Below are 24,956 nucleotides of genomic sequence, written 5' to 3'. Positions count from 1 at the left end.
CATTCAAAGACGTACAGCCTTGATTGGCTCAGTGTGCTGATCGTACTTCTCCAAATCTAAGTACACATGTACAGGTGATTACAGAAAGATAATAAAATGACAGATTCATCAGCTCATACTAGCTGCATTTTAAAAAATACTATTATTGATGTTTAATGATTACATAATAAGATTTAGGGAATGTTTTAAGCATTTGCCCGGAGTTTTAGTTTGACTGGAGATGCCCTTTATAATGCCTAAGACCCCTGACTGCATGAGCTCAGTAGCATATTAACCGCGTGTAACGATGCCCTAATATGAATAGATATAAATAAGAAATATATTTATTAAAACCGAACTATAGGCTATTTTTCAGTTGTGTAAAATAATACTTACCTGTCCTCTGCCATACTCGTTTTCCCTGACAATATATCCTCAGTCTTCTGGTTTGAATGATACTCCATTCAGAAGACTGAGGACATACTGTAAGCAGGGGCGTATCTGCCGCGAGGCAAACAAGGCGTTTGCCTGGAGCGGCAGACTCCCCGAGGGTGGCAATTGCTGCGGTCGAGAGAAGGGGAGAGAACCGGAGACCATCGTAGCGGCGAGGACGGCGGCTTTGACTGTGAGTGCAGGGCGTCAGCAAGGTGGCCTGCATTCACTGTGTAATGCTGCATACAGCAGTGCTGACACCATCATATCTCTGCATCATATAGGTGAGTCCAGCCCGAAGAAAAGCGAAAGAGGATCCTGCAGCATCACAAGATGAACCTCAAGACTTCAGAAAAAATTAGTATAAAACAAAAATAGCATAACACACAGCTCAGAGGGCCTTCAATGGGTGGCTGTGGGGGAAAGTGCCAATTCCCCAAAAGCACCTCTTGTGTTTTGTAGCGGCCCTATAGAAGAACTATTGACATTTAAGGCCTCCTTCACACTACCGCGCATATAAGCGCGTATTGTACCAAAAGCAACATATGCAAATAAATGGCTCCATACACATAGCCGCGTATGGAGCCGTTTATTTGTGTAGTGTAAAAATGCGCAAAAACAGAATGGAACAAAGATGCGTCCGGGCAGCGTATTTCTGCATATTTTACGCGCACACGCACGTTTGCGTGTGTATACGCTCGTGTATGTGCGTACAGTTCATAAAAATTTCTAATAGGAATGATGAATTCTGGGAATGCAAATAGTGCACGCATATACGCTCGTATATACGCGCATAGACGCTCGTATATACGCGCATAGACACTTGTATATACGCGCATAGACACTCGTATATACGCAATATACAATTTTGCTCTTGCGTTGTGTGTGAATGAGGCCTTAACCTGACAAAATTACAACATAGTGGATGATAAATATCTCATGTCTATGATTCCCTTAAAGCGGAAAACTTCTTAAACCCAATTATTAGGTTTGTGGTAGATTTCAGCTCCATCCGTCATTTTTGGTTGTTAACTGCAAACTATAATGCTTTTGGGTTACGTTTTTTATGTTTCCAAAGTTTATACACCGCTTTATATATTTTTAAATATTTAAATACAATATTTAATTAACAGTTACACGTGTAATACAGATTGCACTGTCACTGGTGTCATAGAGCATAAAACTGTTTGCTCGCAGAATCTCTCACTTTAAAGGTGCCAATACACCTTACAATTATCTGCAGATTTCCTTTGGTCAGATGGAAAAAGTGCAACAGATTGGCGCAGGTGGAGATTACTCCATCCACACAGTTAAGTGTATCTGTTGCACCTTTTCCATCTGACCATAGAAAATCTGCAGATAATTGTAAGGTGTATGGCCAGCTTCAGACTATATAGTGCCGCGGGGGGATATGTCACTCACTGAGAGATTTGCCAGTTGAATTTCAGATAAGGATATTGAGCTTTCTAAAATACTTTTTTTCAGCAAAGCATTTCAAGTGATATTAAAGTCAAAAGGATTTTACACTATTACAAATGTTGATTCAAATCGTTTACGATGGATGCTGCTCCTTTATGTTGAAAAGTTTTAGTTTCCTGCTGACTCAGTTGGTTCCCTGAGCACAGGTCCTGATATTCTGTTGTAGGTTGGCTCCTTTCCCTTGCAGGGACCTATGGAGCCCCCCTTGTGTGTGCTAGTAAGCTTTGTGTATCTCCACAAACTCACAGGCACAGCAAGGCAAGACACTTCCGTTACTCCCTGCTCCCTTCTTCTACCTCTTCCCTTTCCAAGCTCGTAGATGATCGCTTGCTGGGGAGTGCTCTGTCTCTTGTGATCTTGTACTCGACAGGACGTTCAGGAAAGCCGAGCTGAGAGAGTTGGAGCTGTTTGGAAACATGATGAGTGTAAGTGCTTGGGGGAAAAATTTAAAGAAATACTTTGACAATGTATATCTGTTTGATCTATATTCATTATTGAGAAAAAGATTGCGAGTTTAATACTACTTTAGGTTGGTAAACATGTGAAAGGGGCCTAGAGCTCCACCTGTTGGCTGAAAATTGGTAAATATGAAATATAAATTTACATAATGACGAGACTAAAAAAACTTTTTTTTAGTCCTGAATATAATAAAGAAAATGAGGAAATGGATAGAAAACATTAAAACATTTTATTTTAAACCCTTGGGAACTACAAGAACAGACCTACAAGAACAGACCAAGATTTAAAACAGATTTAATCAAAACATGCAAATCAGAGGCATTTTCAAGTGGAACTAAACTCTTAATTTGAGTCAGCTTTAATCAAACAAGCAGGAATTAGGAAGGGAAGATAGAAATGTGGGATCCCAAACTGCAAAAACATGCGTATCAACTGTATAAACAGTGCCTGCTGTGCTTTTCTGCCTGAAGCCGGCACCATACATCATGTGACTTGCAGGATTTACTTTGATGTCAGCACCTAGCAGCTTAAGGTCACATGACCTGGAACCAGCGTACAGAGAGCTCTGCTTTTCACAGCTGTTCACACCAGTGTACACAGACTTGTGAGATCAGTTAAGGTCAGTTTAAGGCCAGTATGTACTTTGCTATTATTCCTCTGTAAATGTCACTGTCACTGCAGGAATAATGCATTGTAATCACAAACATTTGCAGCAGGCAATGCAAGTGGATCACACGCATATCAAAAGCCCGTGTTCTGTCTCTTTAAGGAGATCTAAAGGAACTAGCAACACATTAGGTATTGAGTACAAGCATGGTGAAGAAGGCTTTGTGATTATGTTCCCAAATATATCTGTGCAAATGCATATCTTAGCCTCCCCTAAGTAGCAATTTTTGCAGTTTTTCTTAATTTGTTCAGGTTATCTCAATCCTGGTTATCTCCCACAATGCCTTGCACCACTTGTCACATGCAGCTAGGTTCCAGGCTGTAAGAGAAGCTGGTAAAATAGAGAGGTGGGTGGGTCATTAGGAAGGAGGGGTGGAGCCATGAGGGAGTAGTGGAAAAAAAACCCCAGTGTACTAGTTGCTGAGCTCAGTGCTTCTGAATGTGGGACTACAATAGGAGATATTAGGAAAGCATGATGAAATGTGGACACAGAGGCTGTAGTTCTCAGCATCTATTCAAAGGTACATCCTAAATGGACACAGAAATCGAAAGATACAGGGGAGACATTGTAAATAGGCTGCTGAAGCAAAATATGACATTTTTGTTTTATGATTTTAGTCACATTTCAGGCTAGCTTGGGGTGGACAAATTAATATAGAATTCCGGAGCCAGTCTATCCTATCAGGATTTTTTTAGGAGCCAGCTCCAATGACAACAACCAGAGAATACTTCAAAAGTTAGGAGCCAGCTGTAATTTTTAAGGAGCATTGGCTACCTGGCTCCTTGGATATATCTAGCCCTGGGTTAGCCATACATAGTTTCCTCACATTCAGCCCTAATAGATTCCTCCACCCACGCTAAACAGGAATCTCTCCTGCCAGCTATAGTATTCAGACATCTGGCACCCATGGATGTCTGAATAACCAACAATTTCCCACCTCATTCCTTTGATTTTTCAAAGCAAATGTGGTGCTGACAGAGCCAATGGCGGCCCTTATTTGGTCCATTCGAGCCATGCATGTCTAACTTTAGGCAGGTTTCCGTAGCATGTCACACCCCACTCCAGTCTTGCTAATGCCTAACTGTGCATTACATTTATTTATATCATAACCAAAGATTTGGGAAAGCTGGATTTATTAGTTAACACAAAGCTGAAAAAGCTAAAAATCTGTCATCTGACTGTGTCCAAGTGTGGGCATCCGGCCAGCAATCCTAGCAGCCAATGACTAAAGAGGAGGGGGCCTGCACTAGAATATGGCTTGCACTGGATGCACTGGCCTTGGAGGCTGGTGCGTACACTGTCAGCCAGCAATAACTGAGTGCAGGTCAGCGATTGGTCCATGTCCAGACCACAGGCTGGACAGGGGCAGCCAAAAGGCTGGATGTGGCCCATTGGCTGTAAAATGCTCAGGTTTGATGTAGATAATGACCATTGACTTTTTTCTCATATATTCCATCTGTATACTTGCTTGAGGCCAGTAAAAGCACTGAAGTCAGATGGTCAGGATACCAGCCAGTTAACAAGCATTTTCATAAGGAGGTTAGCTATGGCAGCCTATGTATTTCTCTAATGACAGGTTCACTTTAATGTGGCTCCAGTTTGTCTAGACTTTCACTGGTAACATTGGATGATGTGATCCTCTGCAGAGCAATCAGATGATTTGCATTTTGGAATTATGGGCTTTTTACAGCCACCCAATAACAAAGCCCATAATCTGGGCAGTTACTATGCCACATATAGTGCTGAATATATCGGTTTACATTTGTGGCTGGCTTTTATCGTTTCTGCCAGACACTGGATGGCCCATCATCTGATAAGGAGGCCGTAATGCTATTACACGTCATATAATTACACACAAGACAAAAAAATGTGTTTTTAAGTGACTGCGTGTGCTTCACCTAACTGGGACTTACATCAGAGTAATAGGATTTTAAATGACAAGAGGGATTTAATTGTAATAGACAAAAGACTACAAGCCCAAGTGGCCATGGTGACCAAGTGCTGCTCATTTTGACACAGATAACATATGAGATCGCTGCACGCCATGATCAGTGTCAAACGCTACATCTGTACATATGTGATGTCATATGGGACTGTTATTGTTTGTTTCTGAACTTCATCATATATCATAAAATTATCTTCTGATGTGAACAATAAAAATACAAAAATCATTCATTAACGATTGAGAAACCAATCAGTTTCCGGTTTACTGTGTTCAGCTCACTTGACACTTTTGTATTAAAGAAGAACTCTGGGATTATTAAAGAATTAACTACCTCCGCATTGCAATGGTTAACTGCTCGTTTTACTCTAGGGTCTAAAATGAAAAAAGATATAGTTATCTGATCCTCAGTCCTGCCTGGCTGCTAGACCAATCTGGTAGCCTAATGACCCATGACATCATCACATCTATACAGTCTAGATGTGAAGACGCTGAGGGACATTCTATATTCCAGTCCATGTCCTCCTGCTTTCTAGCTCCCTCGTCAACTCCTCCCATGCTCGCCTCCAGGACATCTCTAGAGTCTCTCCCATCCTCTGGAGTGTTTTACCCCAACCCATCCGTATCCTGTCCACCCTGACTGCCTTTAGGCGATCCCTAAAGAATCATCTTTTCAGGTAAGCCTATCCCACCTCAACCTTACCACTGAACTATCACGTTCTCAAACAATTCATCCCCACACAGCTACCTCCTCATGTATCACTTCCCCCTCCCTTTTAGATTGTAAGCCCTCAGGGGCAGGGTCCTCCTCACCATCTTGTCTCGAATTGTATTGTAATTGTAATGTCTTTCTTGGCGCTATATAAATCCTGTATAATAATAATAATCATAATAGCCAAAATGGAGGGGAGAGCGGTCACCACCACGGAACCCAGGATAAGATGAATGTATCTATTTTATTTTAGACCCTAGGCCAAAGCGAGCGCTTAAGCCTTGCAGTGCGGGGTTTCCCCACTGCAAAGGTTACTTTTCAACTGCCAGGAGTTCTTCTTTAAGAAATGGTTTCCGATTAATTGATGTATGTCATTCCTCCCTATGACCATATGCATAACTATAATAAATAAACAGTATAGACTTAAATAACAAAGTTAAAAGAATTTTTTTTTTTTGTCTAATTCCCCTTTTCTTGCCATTGGGAGTGTAGATACAGTGAGTGCAGTTATCATGTCAGATTTAGCCCCTGTACATACTAGTGTAGCATCAGCCATCGTACTATAATGCATGACAATGGAAATCACATTATTCTCTATGGTGCCCCTTCACACCTATGCAACACAATACAGTGTGATTGTTGGAAAGGTGCTTCTTATGGTGCTACAGGGTGCGTTTTTAGGTCCATAGACTTTAGTGTGAGTGCATGAACTATAAAGTAAGATATACACACAGACACTCATGGCCAAAAATATTGGCACCCCTGCATTTCTGTCAGATAATGCACCACTTTGCGCAGAAAATTGTTGCAATTACAAATGCTTAGGCATTCTCATGTTTATTTCTTTTGTTTGTATTGGTATGACGAAAAAGTGGAGAAAAAAAGCCAAATCTGACACATTCAACGCTAAACTCCAATAATTGACTGGACAAAACCATTGGCACCTTCTCCAAATTGCAAGAAATGATTGCACTCCACGTTGTTGTGGAAAAGCATGGACAATCTGAAGGTTGCAAGTCCATCTCCAGAGATCTTAATGTTCCTGTGTCCACTGTGTGCAACATTGTCAAGAAGTTTACAGCCCATGGCACTGTAGCTAATCTCCCTGGACGTGGAGGAAAGAGAACAATTGATCAAAGATTGCAACAAATGATTGTATGAATGATGGATAAAGAGCCCCGATCAACTTTCAGAAAAATTCAAGCTGACCTTCAGGCACAGGGTACAACTGTGCCAGCTCGCACTATACGTTGCCATCTGAATAGAAAGGGATGCTATGGTAGGAGACCCAGGAGGACCCCACTGCTAACACAGAAACATAAAAAAGCCAGATTGGAATTTGCCAAAACTTACCTGAGGAAGCCAAAATCCTTTTGGGAGAATGTGCTGTGGACAGAGGAAACAAAATTATAGATTTTTGGGAAAGCCCATCATTCTACTGTTTTCAGAAAAAGAAGCGAAGCCTTTAAAGAAAAAAAATACAGTCCCTACAGTCAAACATGGTGGATGTTCACTGATGTTTTGGGGTTGCTTTGCTGCTTCAGGCACTGGATGTCTTGACTGTGTGCATGGCGTTATGAAATCTGAAGACTACCAAAGAATTCTGGGGTGCAATGTAGGGCCCAGTCTCAGAAATTTGGGAGTCTCAGTCAGAGGTCATGGGTCTTACAGCAGGAAAATGACCCAAAGCACACGTCAAAAAGCACCCAGAAATGGTTTCAGACAAAGTGCTGGAGAGTACTGGACTGGCCAGCAATGGGTCCAGATCTGAATCCCATAGAGCACCTGTGGAGAGATCTCAAAACAGCAGTTGGGTAAAGGGTAAAGGAACCCCTCCAATCTGAGAGACCTGGAGCAGTTGGCGGAACAAGAGTGGTCCAAAATTCCTGCAGAGAGGTGTAAGAAACTCATTGATGGTTACAGGAAGCCATTGATTTTAGTTATTTTTTCCAAGGGCTGTGCTACCAAATATTAATCGAGGGTGCCGATAATTTTGTCCAGTCCATTTTTGGAGTTTTGCGTGGAATGTGTCAGGTTTGGCTTCTTTTTTCTCCACTTTTTTGTGTCATACAAATACAAACATAAGAAAAACATGAGAATGCCGAAACATTTGTACCTGCAACAATTGTCTGCGCAAAGTGGTGCATTATCTGGCAGAAATGCAGGGGTGCCAATATTTTTGGTCATGACTGTATATAATGTTTATATTTATATATAGAACAACTTTAAAAAAAAACATGCTGAGAGCAGGATTTACTGTCACGTGTATAAAAACCACTACAATTCCTTTTTATTAGTCAAGCAGTATGACAAACCATGACAAGAATGTTTCTACAAGTGGCTGGGAATCTTATTTAAGGCAACAAGACAGCAGACACACAACACCAACAGGTATGACAAGTTACTTGTATGGTTTCCCTTCTGGAGAACCTGTAACTTGGGCGTCTGCCCATAATTTGAGAAAGGCATGCTTCAATCCAAACATTGCTAGTGCTGGACCATTCAATTAACAGTTTGTTAATGTTCAGACCATGTATACTCAGTAATGAAATCATTGCTAGAAACAAACTCTCAAATGACACCATGACGACACCATTTAATAGGATCTGTGTATTTAGTCACCAGCTGCATTACGTGATTGTTGTACCAGACAACGAAAGCTGGCTGCACCAATGCTTGCACTCAGTGCTACACTACTACCAATGAATTGAACCGTTCATGAATCAAGAGCCAGTGGAGTCAGAGCAGATGATATTTGTTTTTTGAGCTGCAGAGAATCTTGTAATTCCTCTGGGCAGCCTTAGCACCAATGCCTCCTTCTGCTACTGATTTAAACCTTGAGAGAATCAAGAATACTCAGAACAAGCAGCTTCAATTAGAAACAAATATGTCTTAGGCCCATTTCACACAGGCGCCTGTCAGTTCCGATCAGCAGGGGAGTCACTTGAGAGTTCACGCTCCCTCCAGCATCCTCATTAAACTACTGGGGAAGGCAAAATAATTACAGGATAAGTCACTAGAAGCTGGCCGAACACTGTGTGAATTTTGGCTGGTACTTGAACTGGCTGAAATTCATTCAGTGGGTTGCCCTGTTGGCAGCCTTCTGTCCGGCATCCTTTGATCAGAAAAATGAAGGAACCAGTCATGATTGTTGGGGATGAATAGTAACGGCTGCCATTCTGTTGCTAACACTGTTCAGGTATTCTAACAGTGGCACACCAACCACTGTCAGAATATAAAAGGCACAGCTTGTGGATGAAGGAATCTTTTATATATTTTTAATTCAGCCTGCAGGTTGAACTATAAAAATCTAACAGTCTATGGCCTGCCTAATACAACCAAACCCTCCTAAGGCCTCATTCACACGGGAAAAAGCCGGCACTTTACAGCTCTGTGCTGCGTGCGCGGCCGTATCGGGCAGCTCCCGGGAAGGACAGGTGCTGTGTGTGATTAGTACGCAGCCCCTGTCCTTCTCTATGCGACTACGCGGCCGTACGCCGCCCTACACTCACCCCAAGTGCAGGTCCGTACGGGAGCAGGTGTCCCGGCTCGGACGCAGACAGGATCCATCCTGTCAGCGTACGAGTACGGACACCCACACGAATGTGCAGGGCGGTCGAGCGTAGCGTGGCGTACGGCCGCGTAGTCCCATAGAAAAGCACAGGGGCTGCGTACTAATCACACGCAGCACCTGTCCTTCCCGGGAGCTGCCCTATACAGGCGTGCACGCAGCACGGATCTGTACGTGCCGGCTTTTTCTCGTGTGAATGAGGGCTAACAGAGCTCTGCCCAAAGACTTGCACTTAGACAAAGTGATCAGTAAAACACAATGAGGATTTGTGTACATGTGCATTCAGTTGCTTTTCCTCCCTGTAGACAATGAGAATGCAAAAGCAGCAAAGCGGCTCAGAAGCAATTCATAATCATTAATTTTGTAATAAGCAAATGCAGCCACCCAAATGAACATGGAGAAATATAAATAGAGACAACACTTTTACATGTCATTAGTTTGATTAGAATATTCACAGTATAACAGATATAATTAAAGCTGAACTCCAGGAATTACAAAAAATTACCCCTGCAGTCCGTCCGTCCCACTGTTCCTGCTGACTCCGCTGGAATTTGACCAGTGTATGGCCCCATCTGTCAATTTGACCCCCCACCACCACATTTGTCAACGAAAGAGGCGGTCCAAAAATACTGAGTCAGCTGCATTCACTGTTCCGGTACACTGACATGGGGCACACCCACCACTGTCAGAATACAGTAGCCTGGTGGGGGATTCCCCCATCCACACTGTTTGGCATGGATAGGGGAATCAAGGGTGTGGCCAGCCTTAGGGTAGGACTTAAAGCAGAACTCCGGGCAAAAGTGTACTTATACCTTGCAGCGGGGCTGCCCCTGCACTGTAAGGGTTAAGTGCTACTTTTTGTCTAGCTGCTTAAAAAGCAAAAAAATTATACTCACCCAATCTTTGGAGACGGCTTGCTCTTAGACGGGTCCCTGGAGCCTCTCACCCCCTCCACTGCAATGATATAAGGTCCCTGAGTCATCATGTTCTATACAAAGTGTATGGGGCATGCTCCTTGCTGTGTCTGTGTGTTTGTGGAGACACACACAGCTTACTAGCACACACAAGGGGTGGCTCCATAGGACCTTGCAATGGAAAGGAGCCACCCTAAAACAGGATATCAGGACCAGTGCTCAGGGGACCAGCTGATTCTGCAGCAAACTAAAACATTCAAACATCAAGAAGCAGCATACATTCTCAGTGATTTCATCAGCATTTGATATATAGTAACTTAAAAACATTTTGACTTTAATATCACTTTAAACCTCCACTAGCAGATCTTTAGCAAAATAGCGACATACAAGAAATAACAGCGGGTGTATTGTATCTAGGGATGCACCCATACCGGTTTTTCAGTATTGATTACGAGCACCGATATTTATACTTCTGTACTTGCCAATACCGATGCTTCCGCTAGCATGAAGCCAGCCTTCCGGGCAATCAGAGGCATGTTATAACCCACCTCCCTGATTAGCCAAAAAGCCGGCTTCCCAGCCAATCATCATCGATCCGGCTTCCCAGCCAATCAGGCTCAATGCATCGAGCCGACCAAACAGCATGGAGCCGGCTTCCCGTCAAATCGGGAAGCTGGGCGGTGAGTTATAACCTGCCGCCCGGCTTCCTGATTAGTCGGGATGCTGGCTCCATGTTCCCTCGCAGCACTGCCGGTCAGAGGAAATCTCCCTCTGTTTCGGTATCGGGGAAGGTATCAGAGGATTTGGTCGAGTACTCAAATACTTTGTATCGGCATTGATATCGATAGTAGTATCGGTATCGGTGCATCCCTAGTTGTATCCCTGCTTAGATCTTCCTAACTCTTTAGCCTCATACACCCTGCCTCCCTGTGGTCACCACCACTACTCGCTACTACAGTTCTTCATCACCCCATTGGTGAGCTCCTCTCTGCGTCTTCCTCCATCTGGCTTTGATATGTCTTTTCATTTTACTTGTTTTTCTATTCTAGCCCAGGTATTATTTCAGTTATAGAGAGACACAATGTATGCATTGTCAGCCAATGTACCCGAGGAGCAAAATGGTAACAATAAGCCTAAAGAAATGGGAACAAACTGTATTCACATCTAACAATACATCTACAAAACAAACACAGAAGCGGCAAGTCAGTGGAAGTTCCATATTGCACAGCCCGGCTTTGTGTCTAAGAACATACAATCCTACTTTCATAAACATCCGGATTGTAATATAGAGGAGATTCGAATATGATTTACTGCCACTGCCATAACATCACGTGATGACATTGTGGTGAGAGCAAGTACCGAAAGAAAGTATCTGTTATACAGATGTTCCTCACTTACCGACTTACCTGTTTTGCGACCACTCGCACTTACGACGGACCGCCGATCGACCTCCGACCTTCCGCGTCAGCGTCAGTGCGACGGGTCGCCGGCGGAAGTGACATCCCCCGATCTTCACTGCAGGTCTCGGTAAGTATTTCCATTGCCGGATGTACAGTACACTGTTCGGTAATGTACATCGGCAACGCTATACAGTACTGTACCAATGCAGTATAGTACTGTATAGAGTTCCTCACTTAACGACCAATCCGTTTAACGACCTGGACGTAGGAACGGAACTCGGTCGTTAAGTGAGGAATACCTGTATTTATAGACATGGAAGAAACTAATCATGAAAGACCTGCTTGTGGTTAATGAAAACTCAGATAGAAAACTTGTCTCACAAAGTCAAACTCAAAGTCTCACAAGTTTTCTGTTCTCTTTATAGTTATATATTGATTTTATGTTATGATTGTTAACTGATTTTCACTTGGCAACATCTTTGTGATGTATTTTGGCTGCAGCAGCCAAACTGTACGGACTGCATCACAACTGCATATGGTGTGAATGCATAAGTGTTCGTTCACACCATAGGCAGTGTGTTGCAGTCAGAACCGGACCGGAACGCAATGCCCGCATTGTGGCCGGCTCACTTTTTTGCTGGGCTGGAGGGGGCATGGCGGGCCATTGAAGTAAAATGCACCGTAGCCACTCCCTGCGGCCGCAATGCGATCGCCCACATGGGGTCGCAAGGCACATTGTGCCTGCAGTGCGTTCCGGTGCTTGCAGCATTTTGATCGCCCCGGACCGCACTGCAGGCACAATGTGCCTTGCGATCCAGTGCGGGTGATCGCATTGTGGCCGCAGGGCGTGGCTACGGGCCCTCCGGCTCGGCAAAAAAGTGAGCCGGCCGCAATGTGGGCAGTGCGTTCCGGTCCGATTCTGACTGGAACGCACTGCCTATGGTGTGAACAAGCCCTTAGGGTTCGTTCACACCATATGCAGTTGTGATGCAGTCCGTTCAGTTTGGCTGCTGCAGCCAAAATACATCACAATGCTTTCAGAAAAAATACTGCTCGTCCTATTTTAGCTGCATCGGATCGCACTGGAACGCATCAAAATGCATGCAAACACATCAAAACGCACCAGAACGCATCCCAAAAAACCCCACACAGAATTGATTGTATCATCATCCAGGGACTTCCTCTTTGTAGGTAGAAGAGATAGTGGAGCCATGGCCGATGTGGATGCTGACATCTTTATAAAATATGTGGAGGACTGTCCACTGCTCTATGATCCTAAGCATCCCAACTATAAAAACAATCGGCAGAAGATGGGAAAGTGGAGGGAGATAACTGCCAAGCTATACCCTGTTTGTCTAATTAGCATTTTAGTTTAAAAAAACAGATCGCACTGCAACTGCACAGACGCACGCAGTTGTGATGCAGTTTCTGGTGTGAACTAACCCTTAGAATATCCTCTCTTAGTAGAAATGCACTTCCTGCCCCCTACTACAGTCTTCTAAGCCAGCAGAGAGGAGGAAAGCTATACCCCTCATAAGAGCGGTAACTACAGATAGCAACAATGTGATGCCAAAATCCCAAAGACTCCTCTTGTGCATTTGAAGTCGTCTCTTCACTGTAGAGTTGTCGTCAACTGCAACCACTCCAAACCTACAGTACTCTATTATCTTCACATGTCCTATGCTTAATTTGCCTCAATAGCCTAATGGGGACCCCTTCCACCACCAGGCCCCATAGCAGTGGCCTGGGCTGCTATGGCTATAGTTACACCTCTGCCCCACATCACAGTTACCTTCACATAGACCTGTAGTGCTGAAGAAGAGAGGTCATGTCTAAACAGAGAAGGGGCATGTCTGAACAGCCGGGGGGGTGTCTGATCAGGTCTATTAAATTATAAAGTGTACAAGACAGCATGGTAAGACTGGTAAAGGTTAGGTAAGGAAATGTTATGTTATTAGTACATCGTTGTTCTGGCTGAATATCCTTTTCTGAGACTTCACAGTAACAAAATTATTTTATTCTACGTCTATAGTCCAACCTATAATGAAAAAAGAGGGCACGGTCTTCCTGCCTATGGCCTTTGCTTTTCATTCTAGTCATGCACAAGGACACCCCACTGTGTAATGTTATCCAAGCCATGGATTCACAATTCCTCTGATCAAAGCTCTTTGCAAACACTGTAATTATGTATTATTTACATCCATAATCACCTGCTAGGTCTGTTTTAAGGCCCCTTCTCACCATATGCCTTCAGGCTGCACTGGCCCTTTTTCCAGCACAGCCCAACTGCAAGACAAGGCAATGTGCCTTGTCATGGGTGGTGACAGTTCACAATACGTTCCAGTGGTGCACACTGCAGCAAGACGCAGTACAGCTGCACTGCGGCGAGCCCATAGAACTGAATGAAACAGCACTTGTGACTTTTCAATAAAGTTCTAAAAAAAAAAAAGATGTGTGATGTGGTTCGATGGAGCACATCAGCACTGTGCTGGGTACATGCGCACCAGCAGCTATGCGGTTGAGCGCGGCTGCTGGTGTGAAAAAGCCCTAAAAGTGATTTTGCTTAGAGCAAAAGATACTGGCAGTGGTCATGTACTAACAGAGTATGGGTCAGTATTGATGGGCAAATGCAGCAACATCAGCTCAAGATGCTTCTGAGATCATTCAGAATTAATTGTAGGTGCAGTTGACCTGCTTCTGACCTGCACTGATCACCTTCTGACCTGTACTGAGCTCCTTCTTACCTGCATTTGAACTAACCTGCACTGACCTCCTTCTAACCTGCATTTGACATCCTTCTGACCTGCATTTGACATCCTTCTGACCTGCATTTGACCTCCTTCTGACCTGCATTTGACCTCCTTCTGACCTGCACTGATCATCTTCTGACCTGTGTCTGCCCTCCTTCTAACCTGTGCTGACCTTCTTTTGACCTGCACGGACCACTTTCTGACCTCTGTTTGATCTCCTCCAGACCTGCACTGACCTCCATTTGACCTCCTACTGACCTGCACTGACTGCCTTCTGACCTCCACCTGACCTGCATTTGACCTCCTTCTAACCTGTGCTGACCTCCTTCTGACCGGCATTTTACCTCCTTCTGACCTGCACTTACCTCCCTTTGACCTGTGCTGATCTCCTTCTGACCTGCACTGACCTCTTTGACCTCCTTCTGACCTGCACTGATCACCTCCTGACCTGTGTCTGATCTGCATTTGACCTCCTTCTAACCTGCGCTGACCTCCTTCTGCCCTGCGCTGACCTCCTTCAGACCTGCATTTGACATATTTTTGACTTGCATTTGACCTCTTTCTGACCTGCTTCAACTGTTTTTCATTCCCATAGACTTGTATGGGGAAAAGCAGCAGTTTCAAAGCAAACAAAAGCCTGTCTGGCCCTAAATGTGCTGATCGCCCCTAGTAACCAATCAGCAGAATAATGAATACCAATATATTTTTTTGCTCTTAAAACTTGTGGAACCGATGTACTTTTTATATGTCCTCACTGAAAGAGTAAGCAATAGCACTGGATGTAACATCACAAAGAGAACATATGGAAAAGGCATTGCCCCCGAAAAATGAAGGAAAGCTGCCCGAAGACCCCTGCACAGTGATGACCTTTTCTGAAGCGCCTTCCCTTCTCTCATGTGATCATTCTAGTAGAAATAGACCTACAATGAGTTACTGGAGTCAGCTTTGTATGCAGGGCCGCTTTTCATGCCTACAGATAACCACACAAGAGAAATGAAACATAGTTGTACTATATAGAGCCAACCTGCATCCTAAGGGGGCCGCATGCATCCCTTTGATATTTAATGTGCGGCCCTCTGGCTCCAGGAACCGGTAGTCATTACTTTCCCTGCCTAGGCGCTTTCTCAGGGACAGTGAAGAATATAGTCATTAAACTGGCTTCTACTAGCGGCATGATTTGGCTTTTCTTTGAAACGTTCTTGCTTTTTCTATGCTTTCCATTCTTTTTTCTCTTTTTCTGACCTTTTATAATGAATCTTGCTGAGAGGATTATTAAACGTGGTGGCATCATTTTTTTTCGAGTGCTGTAGTGTGAGCTGCCACCTAAAGTGACTGTATAGAAGTGATCTTTAGCAGTCTCTCCTGCAGCATGTCCCTAGTGTAAAAGCAAGCCTGTAACAGATCTGCAGTCTTATCCCATCTCCTATAGCAGGGGCAGGCAACTCCAGCCCTCCAGCTATGCTTTAACTACAAATCCCAACATGCTTCTGCCTCCGGGAGTCATGCTTGTAACTGTCAATTTTGCAATGCCTCATGAGACTTGTAGTTTCACAACAGCTGGGGGGCCAGATTTTCCCACCCCTGTCCTATAGCAAGCCTGCAGTCTCCGACCACATTATGTTGTTGATGTCAAGGGCCACACTTGAGGCCCTCTATATCAAGTAAGCTGACCACCAATGATACAAAGCCTGGTGACTCCTCTCAGCATTAATTCCACACCCTTCCTACTACAGTTGTATTGCTCAATTTAGCCACAAATATCCAGAGGCTACAAGAAAAGGGAAACAAATAAGGACACATGTCTGGAAGTAAAGCAAAAGAAGGAATCAAAGTAAGAAAAAAAAGTGATCACAGTCTATAAATATTGCGGCTTGGTGTGAACACCCTTTGATCCCTAGACACTGGACCATGAGTGCCATTATAGTAAACACAGCCCTGCACAGAGCCAGCGTGAATTCTGTATTACATTGTAACATTTAGGTAGACGTGGGCAAACTCTGGCCCCCCAACTGTTGTGGAACTACAAATCCCATAAGGTATTGCAAGATTCTCACAGCTACAGGCATGACTCCCAAAGACAGAAGCATCATGGGATTTGTAGTTTCACCACAACTACACAACATCGTGTCTAATTGGTGGAAAATGGATACAAACAGGAAAACATGCCAGGTCGTTTTTAAAAGATATGTCTATTAAAATAAATGGAGCAGGCAGCAGTCTTCTAAATCAATTTATTGAATCAAGTTAAAAAAGCATATCTCTTTGTGACTACTTTGTCCCCATGGCTTGCATTCTTGGAGGCGCCAGACTTTACCCAGGTTTGTTCACGTTGACTTATCTTCGCCACCCTAAGCCCTGGAGACCAACACAGCCAGTCTTTTGGTTACTAAAGGGCCCATTGCCAACCGGCCCCGATCCGGTACTCTGCCTCCCTTTATCCCCCTCCCCCCCCCCTTTTTTTAATCATCTTTCCCTCTCTCTTACTCATTCTCTGGATTTTCACTCGTCTTCTGTCTTCGCTTATCTCTTTCCTATATTATATAGTCGTTTCTCGTCTCCCTCCTTCTCCGGTTAGACAGAAGTTGGAGGTTTTCTGTATAACCTTAAGGTTAGGTTTATGTTGCAATGCTGCTGTTTAGAAAACTATAAAGAGATGCATGCTCGGGATCGGAGAAAAAATACCTGTTACAGACTACGCTAGGTCACTTGTTTAATGACAACTGTGGGTGCATATACTCAAGTCTGAGGTGCACATTTGCCTAGATATGCATTCTGTTGTATGGTAATTATGCTCCTACTTGTATGATGTTCGCAGCTAATTCTCTAACTTTTCCTGAGCCGTTTATGTTCATAAATAAAGAATTTAAAAAAAAGCATATCTCATATATTTCATTTTTAGTGTACCAATTCATGCTACTCTTATGTCCAGTTACTGAAAAAAATAGGTTTCTGCAATCTTTATGCAGAATAAGCATTTCAATAGAAGGTGGGCATTGGTGGCTTATATCAGCGTTTCCTAACTTTTATTTAGTCACCGCACCCTTTAAAAGTATGCAAAATCTCGAGGATCCCCAGTCAAAAATGTCATCGATTTTAAGGGGGTATCGCGCAAAAACAAACAAAAAAGTAGGTTTCCCCCTTCACAGTGGAGTGCCCCTGTCAAATAAAGATGTTAAAGGGGGGGGGGGGGGGTGGTCAAATGAAAACGGTCTTTTTTTTTGGGGGGGGGGGGGGGCTGTGATATGAAAAGGGGCTCCTGATGAGAAGAGGGGAAGGCTTTATCAGCTCTCAAAGACTCAAAAAACATTTCCCTGCTAAGCCTTCCTATGATGAAGCTGTCACCCTCTGGCAGCTAGGTTCCCCAGTTACTTGTCTATTTTCTGTATACGAAGAGTCCATCGAGGGGAATGTGACACCTACTTTGGAGCATAGAACAGTCAGAGCAGTTGGGAGGAACGGGACACTGCAGGATGAATAGCTTACTTATGAAAAACTAGATTCAGTTTGCCAGCAACCAACCAAAGCAGAAATATCTTCTTTGGGCGGAGTTGGCCTTTAAAAAAAAAGTAACTATAAGGGTCCATTTAGGATCATTTCACAAAATGTACTTTTCTAAATGTTTGGAACTTCTTTAGTGTTTTCCTGTTTTTTCCATTTTATAATTCCTTGTACTAGAAATAATCACCCATATTAAACCACATCCCAGAGATCAGCTAAAGAACACACCCGTGTCAGCACATGTGTACGTGGTGATGCACAAATGAGCGGGTATGATTTTGTCAGCTAGGAAAAGCAAATTCTTCCCACACTCAATGGTAGTGCAAGCCTGCCAAATAATACTCTACGTGTATTGGACCCAAATTGTCCATTCACAGCAATAAAGTTAGAATTTCCATCCCAGAAAGTTTCTATTGTTTTATTCTTCATAAAACAAAACAAATGCTCTGCACGTCAAACTGTTTATGGGCAACAGGCAGAAAAACAGATGAATAATATTTAGCCAATGTGTTGTTTCCAACCCTCATAAATCACTGAAAGTGAAGCTATCTCTGGAGAAGAACTTATAAAGAGCAACAGATCTGCGGATAGGCAGAATCAAGAGGACCTACAACAATAAGGAATGGACTTTTTGAGTAGAGAAAACAAAGAGCATAAATGACAGGTATACATGTTATTAGAGAGAGATGCACCGATAACGTTTTTTCAGTATTGAGTACGAGTACCGATATTTCTTTTTCGGTACTCGCCGATACCGAAAGTCCCATTAACGAAGCGTGTAATGATTCGCTGCCCGGCTTCCTGATACTGGAATTTCAGGTATTGGGCGAGGCATTGGAGCATTTGTACAAGTACTCACCCAAATACTCGGTATCTGCACCGATACTAGTATTGGTATCTGTGCATCCCTACTTTTTATGATACATCGATTGGCCAATGCTAAAAACTGAACGATGTATAATAACCACAAAAGCTTATGATGATATTGAGAGAACACAGTCAAATGTCATAGGTAATCCTTCAGGATTTCTCCAGAGCGTCTCCCATCCTCTGGAACTCCCTAGTCCGCTCTTTTCTATTTTCTCCTACTTTGTCCACCTTTAGGCGATGCTTGAAAATTCATCTCTTCAGGGAAGCCTATCCCACCTCAACATAATAACTGTCCTTTTACTCCTTTCATCAGCTGATCCCTCACAATTATCACCTTTTGTATCACTTGCCCCTCCTACTAGATTGTAAGCTCTCATGAGCAGGACCCTCCTAACCCTCCTGTATTGCATTTCTATTGTTAACTGTATTGTCTCCCTCCATTTCGTAAAGCGCTGCACAAACTGTTGGCGTTATATAAATCCTGTATACTTATACTAATGATGCAAAGAAATCTAAATGAATTATCTGTATTGTAATTTTTCAGAAATAGCCAATGTTCCACATGACATAGGAAGACAGCCTGTTCCTTGGACAATGTACACAAAGTATAATAATATAATGCAGTGCCTATGTACTTATATAATGTACATATAAATGATATACTATATATAATGCATTGTTTGACCAGGTTCACCATACTAGAAGATCTTGGAGGAATTGTTTGGTATCATATGATGTCACAGTCTGGGACTAAGTACATATAAATTATATACTGTATGTAATGCAGTGTTTGAGCAGGCTCACCATACTAGAAGATCTTGGAGGATTGCTTAGTATCATATGATGACATAGTATAATACTATGTACATCTAATATGATATATGTTATGCAGTGTTTAAGCAGGTTCACCATACTGGAAGATCTTGGAGGATTGTTTGGTATCATATGGTGTCACAGTCTGGGACTATGTACATCTAATATGTTATATGTAACGCAGTGTTTGAACGGGTTCACCATACTAGAAGATCTCAGAGGATTGTTTGGTAACAGATGATGACCATCTTGTATGACTGTGTCACTTCAAAGGTCAGAGTTAGTATATGCCAAAAGATTTACATCATCTGAGAGTTTCTCGTATCTTTTGGAAAATATGCTGATGAGTTTTTCATGCTCATGTTCAGGTCCATTACAAGGGGTCCAGCTCTCCCTGTCGGATTTTCAATTCATTTTATATTATGGAGATGTGGGAATGCCCAATGTGGGTGTGAAGCATAGTGGGAGAACTCACCAGTGAAGTCCTCGAGAGACCAAAAGATGATTTGTTCCACCAGGCTCCAACTATAATTGAAATATTACTTTGGACTGACTGCCCTTTAAACATAATTTACAGTTAAGTAATTCTGCTAGCAAATACTTTGGTAAATTGTTTTAATGCAGGTGTGCCCACAATTTCTGTGTTAAGGTCTACTTTTCAAATGACGAGCTACATGAGATCTACCAACGAAAAAAAAACCTCCCTCGCTCTCTCTCTTGGCTGTCTCTCCTGGCCGTCTCTCCTTGCTCTCTCTCCTGGCTGTCTCTCCTTGCTCTCTCTCATGGCTGTCTCTCCTTGCCCATCCTCCTGGCTGTCTCTCCTCTCTCTTCTGGCTGTCTTTCCTCGTTTTTTCTCCTGGCTGTCTCTCTTTGCTTTCCTGGCGGTCTCCTTGCCCTCTCCCCTGGCTGTCTCTCTTCTCTCTCTCTCCTGGCTGTCTCTCCTCTCTCTCCTGGCTGACTTTCCTTGTTTTCTCTCCTGGCTGTCTCTCTTCGCCTTCCTGGCTGTCTCCTTGCCCTCTCCCCTGGCTGTCTCTCCCCTGGCTGTCTTTCCTCCCACTCCTGTCTGTCTCTCCCCACTCTCTCTCCTGGCTCACCTTGCTGTATTTTGCAAACAGTGTAGTGCAACAGGCTGTGTAAACTAATATTCTTTGATGTAATACATCGCACTTCAACCACCAGTATCCACCAGAAAGGTGTCAGGAAGCTTGGCTCAGCAGACTCAGGCTGATAGGTAATCATGTGTGCACAGCTAAATAAATATACCAAAATGGAATAAACGGGCCACCATTCACACCCTTCGTGATCTACCAGCATCAGCTTTGTGAGCTACTGGTAGATCACGATCTACCTAATGGGCACCCCTGTTTTAATGCATTTATCATATCTCTATGTATAAACAATGTGAATAAACTGTACTGTAAAGCTTACTGTACAGCATTAGTTTAGTATTTGGACTGCAAACATTGTCAATAATTGATTTAAATCTGATACTCATTTCCTAAAAGTTTCTAGTGAAAGAGTGTAGAGTGCACAATATATTATACATGAATGTTTGCACTGGCCGTGATAATAGCTGCTTACCACATATTACCCCTTACACCGGCTAGTAATACATTATGAACTGAATACATACAAGGCACAGCTAATATATGCTAAGATTATTTATGTCTGCCCGTGTTTACTCACAATGGTGTCTCTGAATCACTTATTGAAGTGTTTGCTGATAGTGATGGCAATATGGTCACCACATAGGACACGGTGGGTCAGATATCTGAGCTTGAAGGACATGACTGGCTGGGAAAGACAGATGGAAGTAAGTGTATGTGATGCCACAGTGTAGGACTGCAACCAGTTCCTGCTCAGGTTTAGAATTTGACTAAAGACTGCTAAATGTGACAGCAGTAAAATAAATGCGATCCCTTAGCTTTATCCAGAAGTTCATCAAGTCCCTGACAGAAGTGGTTTTAAGCTGGCCATGTACAATAATCAATGATGGAGTGTCTACCTTGACTCAATCTTAGCAGCACAATCCTTACGGATTTAGCCATACAGGTGTGTGGCCAGCTTGTACAATCCAGGTCTACGGCTTCAACAGGCTTTCAGACTGTAGGGCAAAGCAAACTCTCTCTCCTGTGTCAGTTATCATGAGACCAGATTGCTATCTTGCTTGAGCAATATTGGAGCACGCAACCACCGCACGGGAAAGCTGGGACAGTCATTGTAAGCCAATGATCAGGTGTAACGTGACTTTTATCTGTATATAAACGGGTGCATATGCAGTCACCTTGTCCTTTATGCAATGTGCTGTGTGTATGGCCATTCCAACAACTTTCAACTGCAAAAAAGACTGAAAACACCAAGGCACCCTATCGCCTATGGGAACCAAGAAACAGTCTATACTGTTGGCTGCCTTACTTTGTTTACTCATTTTTGAGATTGAAAGTTGATTGAAATGTTTTGAATGTGTATGGAGAATATCACAACGATAACTTTTTAAAGTAGCTTTGCTGCTGAACCTGTTAAACTTGCCAACTTACTATGCCCTGCGACACAGAGGGATTGAGGCAATGCCACCATATACCCAATTCTTTATTGAGTTGGAAATGTAACACTTCTAGAATTTAAAATGCTCTTCTTTCTAGGTGGCATGGTCCTTTCCATAGAGACCATGAAGAGTTCAGTAGTTATCCCATTCAGGCACCTCCACAAATTCTCTTACCTGAGAGGAATCTTGATGGCCAGGTACCTGTCTATAGCCACAGCCAACAGGCTGAAGATGGAGCTTTGGGTCAGCACCAGCACAAAGCAGGCAAAGAACAGGCAGCTGTGGAAATCAGTCTCAAAGCCGATGCTGATGGTGATGGCGAATGGAATGGCCAGCAGCCCCACCGCTATATCAGCCACTGCCAAGGAGACCAGGAAATAGTTGGTGGCATTTTTCAGAGTGCTGTTGATGGCCACTGCCCAGCAGACCAGTACATTCCCCACAATGGACAGTACTGCGATGATCACCTCCAGAGCAATATAAGGGGCACTTATTGTCATTTCCACTACTGGTTGAGAAGATCACATAAGGAGACAGGCATCTGTGAGTGGGAGGGAAGGGAGTATGGATCCCCTTCTATGAAGACTCAATCCCTTGTCCAGGAATCAATAAACAGTCAGCTACATAGAGTCCTGATCACAGTCCAGCAGGAATGTGGCTTTTATGTTCAATGAGAAGGGTGCCCACCTGTCACTCCTCTGTCCCTGCAGGAATGCTCACAGCGTCACTTGTGGTCCCATCATCTGCTGGAACTCATTGGGGACCCTCTTGGAACTGGACAATTAGCACCATGTCATCTCAGATCAAGGCATCCAACCACGTACAGCTTCTTCACATGTCTCCCTGATGGCACCCCAGTAGGACAGGGGCACAAGACTCTCTTATTCCACCTGGGCCACCTACTTCAAGAGGGCTCTGAGCGCTCCCTAGGGCACCGCAGCCCGGACATCACACAGCTCAGAGCATGGCACCGTCCAGGGAACCTCATCTGGACAAAGTGTCAGCAAAGTTGTCCAGGAATTTAAAGCCAAATCCAGAGGCGCTCCGCAGAGATCGCAGCGTAGATTCCAGCCACAGCTCGACTCTGGCACTTATACACTATAGGCAGCGCACTTTTAGGAAACGCGTCAGTGGATGCTTGTTGATGCTGCCGCCCCGCCCCCCGGAGCTATAGGACTCTCCTATAGGTCACCGCCAGCATAAGACCCGCCCCCCACCTCCCACTGACACACCGATCACACCTTATTGTATGCGGAGAGAGGAGACGATCATTACACAGCGCTGAGCGGAGCTCACACACACACATACACCGCTGCTGGCGGCCAGGCTCCGAGTCCTCTGCAGGGAATATACTGACATATGAATACTATGAGCTGAATCTTAACAGTGACAAGTCGGGGCACTGACAGGGAAATGTGTGTGTGCCATCCAATCTTACCAAATATTATACATCACAGCGATCATTAATGGTGGCAATATTTATAATCACGACCTATTATTATTGTTATTATCATTTCAATTGTATTGAGAATAGAATAAATAATAAATAAGTCTAAGATTTGTGTGAGGCTCTGACTATACAACCTGACACGAAACCGCTCATCCTGAGAGGAGGCATGTCATATTAGTATTATTATTGTTATTATTATTATTATTTATTTTTATTATTATTCCTCTGTACATGGAGGCACTCCCATATACTATACAACCTGATACTAAACCGCTCATCCTGAGAGGAGGCATGTCATATTAGTATTATTATTGTTGTTATTATTATTATTTATTTTTATTATTATTCCTCTGTACATGGAGGCACTCCCATATACTATACAACCTAATACTAAACCGCTCATCCTGAGAGGAGGCATGTCATATTAGTATTATTATTGTTATTATTATTATTTATTTTTATTATTATTCCTCTGTACATTTACAGCCCTGGTGAGAATTTACAGCCCTGGTGAGAATGTACAGCCCAGGTGAGAATGTACAGCCCTGGTGAGAATGCACAGCCCTGGAGAGAATGCACAGCCCTGGAGAGAATGCACAGCCCTGGTGAGAATGCACAGCCCTGGTGAGAATGCACAGCCCTGGTGAGAATTTACAGCCCTGGTGAGAATTTACAGCCCTGGTGAGAATGTACAGCCCAGGTGAGAATGTACAGCCCTGGTGAGAATGCACAGCCCTGGAGAGAATGCACAGCCCTGGAGAGAATGCACAGCCCTGGTGAGAATTTACAGCCCTGGTGAGAATGCACAGCCCTGGTGAGAATTTACAGCCCTGGTGAGAATTTACAGCCCTGGTGAGAATGTACAGCCCAGGTGAGAATGTACAGCCCTGGTGAGAATGCACAGCCCTGGAGAGAATGCACAGCCCTGGTGAGAATGTACAGCCCAGGTGAGAATGTACAGCCCTGGTGAGAATGCACAGCCCTGGAGAGAATGCACAGCCCTGGTGAGAATTTACAGCCCTGGTGAGAATGTACAGCCCAGGTGAGAATGTACAGCCCTGGTGAGAATGTACAGCCCTGGTGAGAATGCACGAAGTGCCCCTTAACCACCCCTTCCCCCCCACCTCTTAAAATCACCCCAGGGTTACAGGCAGCACCCGTTGAGAAGCTTTGCTCCATAGGGAATAATATAGTAAACTGTAACATTTTAGACCTTTAGCTTGTTTGGAAATGATGATGTTTCTGTACCCAACACTGATTTATGTGGGGACATGGAGAACAGCAGGTTGTTGGTAGAAAATTTCCAGCTAGATTGATATAATGATCAGATGCTACCTGAATACTGTTTAAAAGCATCAGCAGTTAGGAGATCAGGAAGGATTGTCATATCTACCAATAAGAGATCTGACCATGTGTGACTAGTTGCCACTTCATCTCCAGCACCTAGGTCTGCTATGTGGTCATTGCTCATCCAT

The 24,956-nt window shown here is 43.7% G+C and overlaps 1 protein-coding gene across 1 annotated transcript in view; it reads right to left on the bottom strand.

Annotated features, from left to right (window-relative positions):
- Positions 1–22,695, bottom strand: part of ADORA2B (adenosine A2b receptor) — a 68,822-nt gene extending 46,127 nt beyond the window's left edge. Inside the window, exon 1 of the mRNA XM_018561042.1 lies at positions 22,206–22,695. Coding sequence (XP_018416544.1) covers positions 22,206–22,531 — 326 coding nt within the window. The 5' untranslated portion in view covers positions 22,532–22,695. The remainder of the gene's footprint in view (positions 1–22,205) is intronic.
- Between the last annotated feature and the right edge of the window lie 2,261 nt (positions 22,696–24,956).

Source organism: Nanorana parkeri, unplaced genomic scaffold, assembly GCF_000935625.1.
Source record: "Nanorana parkeri isolate BGI_ZX_2015 unplaced genomic scaffold, ASM93562v1 scaffold494, whole genome shotgun sequence".
NCBI lineage: Eukaryota > Metazoa > Chordata > Amphibia > Anura > Dicroglossidae > Nanorana > Nanorana parkeri.
The sequence above is the reverse complement of the archived record's forward strand: the minus strand, read 5'-3'. Positions and strand labels throughout refer to the sequence as shown.